General features: G+C 38.7%; 1 protein-coding gene across 8 annotated transcripts in view; it reads left to right on the top strand.

Annotated features, from left to right (window-relative positions):
• The window catches only part of TENM1 (teneurin transmembrane protein 1), an 828305-nt gene that overhangs the window by 725194 nt on the left and 99254 nt on the right, over positions 1-3857 (top strand). For all 8 annotated transcript variants that reach the window (XM_017743128.1, XM_017743129.1, XM_017743123.1 and 5 more), the window contains one exon: positions 2739-2924. In XM_017743128.1, coding sequence (XP_017598617.1) covers positions 2739-2924 — 186 coding nt within the window. The remainder of the gene's footprint in view (positions 1-2738; positions 2925-3857) is intronic.

Below are 3857 nucleotides of genomic sequence, written 5' to 3'. Positions count from 1 at the left end.
AAAATAGAACAAAAAGGAGAACATAGAACATAGAACATAAGGATGTGTGAAGATGATATGGACCGACCTAGGATGAGATAGGTAATCTAGTATCTCCATTAAAAATTAGGATCTTAAGTTGTGTTTAAGTATTTTATTCCATGTGTTGGGAAAACAGTGGAAAACTTTCTAACATTTTAAGGTCTGTTTAATTTTGTGGTTTTAAAATGGGAACATGCGCAAGATCTAGCCATGTCCCTGTGGTAGGAATGTGCCTACATTGCCTTCAGCTCCATGCTGTTATTTCTTTTGTTTGTTTGGAAGATGAGTTTGTCATGATGAGATTCTGCGGGGTAGACAGACGGGGGATGCAGCCATGCATGCCATGTGTGGGAATGTGTTCAAGGTTTTCCACAGCTGGTTCTTCAGTCTGTTTACAGACAGAGAAGTGGTAGTAGCTGCTAGAGCTGCTGACAGGGTCAGAAGCTCTATGTATTGCTTTGTTTCCCCACTTCAGCCAGTGCCACTTCTGTATTCCAATGCCTATAATCTTCCCTGAAGTTTCAGAATCAGTTGAACTAAGCCAGTACCACAACTGCAAAGATCTGTGTAGTAGAATGTCAATCCTGAGGGTCAAAAAGACCATCAGTTCCACTTAGCTCAGTATATTGTAAACTACAGTATTTCTTAATATCCTCTTAACAATCTTTGCCACTTGAAGTAAAATATCAAAAGCAATAACTATAATGAGCTAGAGGGAGATCAGGGGAGATCAAACGCATCCCTCTAGCAGCCTAAATTCTTAAAGTAGCAGGTAATTTGTTAGATTTAATTCTCGGGGTAGGCCAATGCCCCAAGCTGGAAAGATAGGTTCAAATAATATCAGTGATCCTCTTCCAGTCTGCTTGGGGGTGATTCTTTTGTGATCTGGTGGGATCAGTTTACTTCCTGATCATAGGAGCAAGTGTTTGGACAGCTTCTGTACCAATGGAGTAAGAAAGCAAGTTCTCCTATAGACCTCCAAGCGAACTCCCAGGTTTCCAAGGAACAAACAAGTAACAAAACAAAAGAGCCAAGAAAAATTATGCAGCAAGGGGGAAGAAATCCTTTCCAGTACCTACAGGCAGGCAGTCCAAGGCATGAAGCTGATTAATACATGATCAGCTCAGCACAGTTTTTCATTTGAATGTAACAGAGCAGTTTCTATTCTTGTCTTACATATTCTTTTTCAGGAATATTGTAGAATTATATCATCAGATAATTATTTATATCTTGTACTCCAGTATAACACAACTCCCTGTCCAAACAGTAAATTTAATTATTTTTTATGTAGCTGATTTTGACTTCCTAAGGACAGTACTTTGCAGTTGCTTTTACTGAATTTTGTGTGATGTTCTTTACCATGCCTTCTGCTTCTGAATTTGAGTTTGACAATGCTCTTGCCATTTGTCACTCACCCATCCTTTTGATTGTGCTCTGTGCTGTCACCCTGGCGATTACCAAAAACAAGGGCTAAACTCTCACTCAAGACAGAGCCCAGCATGTCTTTGATGTCACTGTGCTGTTCCAGTTCTGTGATGCTTTTTTCTTTGTGTTAAATGATTGGAAGATAAGATTTCAATTTAAACTTGAAAAACTCTTCTTGGTATGTAAGTGACAGCATTTGTCACTACAGATGCTTTTAAGAATGTTTATATACAATAGTTCCAAGATCTAAATTATCATTGTTTAAAATCTGTCAAGGCAAAATTCTTGCCACAACTAAATATGTAGCACTGACATTTGAAATCAGAGCAGACATGAGTGTTTGGCTTATACTTAAGTGCTATCAGCTGCTTTCTGAGAGGAAGAAGGAGGAGACATTTCTGTAGCAGGTTAATTGCAGGATAACAAGCAAATTCTGTCTCTTTACAATAATTATTCTAAATAAATTCAAACTACATGGAACCTTTCTATAATGAAAGCATTCTTTTCACAGAACAACTTTAGTAAACATGGAAGTAGAATTGCAATTGGCATATGGTGATGTATTGAAACTATTCAGGACTTTCATACCACTTCATGATCAGGGCTGTTCTACAGTGCCCAGGGAGAGAAATTCTTCCAAGGGCAATGAATTACTTGAAACAGCTTTTGTGGTTTCTTACCAGTTGACTCATGAAGGTCAGGAAGGAAAAAAAAAGTCTGAATCCTTGAAAGCCATTTTAGAACTAGGGGGATCTGAATGGCCCGTAGGTCATGTAATGTTTATACTGCTGTCAGAGTGAGGTGCTTGCCTCGTCTCTTACTCCCTGTTACCTTTCTGGTGTCTCTCTGTACTGCAAGTGAAGGCCATTTTGTCATCACTACATTTGAATATCTAAAAGATTGGTTTGCTTATATGTATTTTATATGCCACTCTGTCCTTTAATTCAGCTCACAATATTTGAGTTTGTAAGAGATTTTAGAATTGAGTCTCAGAAGAAATCAGTCAAAAGATACAGACTTTTCATGTCGTTGTTTGTCTGGTTTAGACCTATTACTCTACCCTCTGCAAAGCCATCATTTGCAGCCCCACCCCAAACAAATAAATGATCTGACCAATAGCTGCTAAAGAAGGAGGCAGCCAGATTTTATAAGGTCTGTACTGAGTGATAAAATCCCATATTTGATCCAACTGATGAGTGATAGTCATACAGAAGTGAATTAGTCTTGATGCAAAGTCTATTTGCAGTATGAAAGTGCTGTTCCACATGGTGTACTTTTGTTTTCATGTGCAGAGCTGTGTACCCTGGACTGTGGCAGCCACGGTGTCTGCTCCAGAGGGATATGCCAGTGTGAAGAGGGCTGGGTGGGACCCACCTGTGAAGAACGGACCTGCCACTCCCACTGTGCCGAGCACGGGCAGTGCAAGGACGGGAAGTGTGAGTGCAGCCCCGGATGGGAAGGGGACCACTGCACCATTGGTAAGGGGGTTTTGTGCCTCAAGAAATGAAATACATAAAATCTTACACCAGTCCTACACAGATCTGCCACAGCCATCATTCTGATTGAAATCTGTTTGGAAAAACAGAGACTCGGAATCCAGACAGGTATAAAAAATGTGCCCCTGCACCCTGTTTGTCCCACAAAATAGCAACTTGGCACAACTTTCTGTATAGAGGAAATAACATACATTAATTAATTCAAAAAAAAAACCAACAAAAACACACAAAAAGGAGAGATATCTCAGTCCTAACATATCTTTGGGATGTGTTCATATGTGAACTTTGAAGTCAGGAAAGAAAAAAATGTTTAAAAAATAGAAGGTGTTTGGGGGAAAAGCTATTATTTAGCTTACATAATTCTTGCATTAAGTCTCTTGCCTTTACATATTTTACTTATTGCTAATGGTATTTTTTTAGAGCTGACTTTTAACAATATTCTTAATAAGGTAAAGCTGTCAGATCTTTTTAGAATCATTAGTCTACTATACAAATGTAATAGTTAGATCTTTTATGCAATTCAACTTTTTTTTTTTTTGCGAAGTCCAAGAGTGTTTCTCCCTAAAATGTCCCAAAGTGATATCTAATTTTCAAAGATGAGCAGTGTAAGGTCTCACATTTGTTTCTTGAAAGAAAATCTAGAATGTGTCGTCTTTATCTTGACCGTTTTAAGATAATTCATTCCCTGGCTCTAGAATTTACTAAATCAGATTTGCTAAATCAAGAATTGGGTTTCTGATGGAGGAACAGCCTAATTTTCTGAAGGTTGTTTAGAGCAAATCCAGAGAAGGACCAAAATACTTAAAAAGATAAATAGACCTGCCGTTCACATTGTAGGCAGTGCCAGGTGTGGCCCCTGCACACTTGTCATCAAATGGAGAACGATCACAAATACAATGTTCTGGTCACAGCAGC

Source organism: Corvus brachyrhynchos, unplaced genomic scaffold (genome assembly GCF_000691975.1).
Source record: "Corvus brachyrhynchos isolate BGI_N302 unplaced genomic scaffold, ASM69197v1 scaffold398, whole genome shotgun sequence".
NCBI classification, from domain to species: Eukaryota; Metazoa; Chordata; class Aves; order Passeriformes; family Corvidae; genus Corvus; species Corvus brachyrhynchos.
This window is presented reverse-complemented; position numbering and strand designations above follow the sequence as displayed.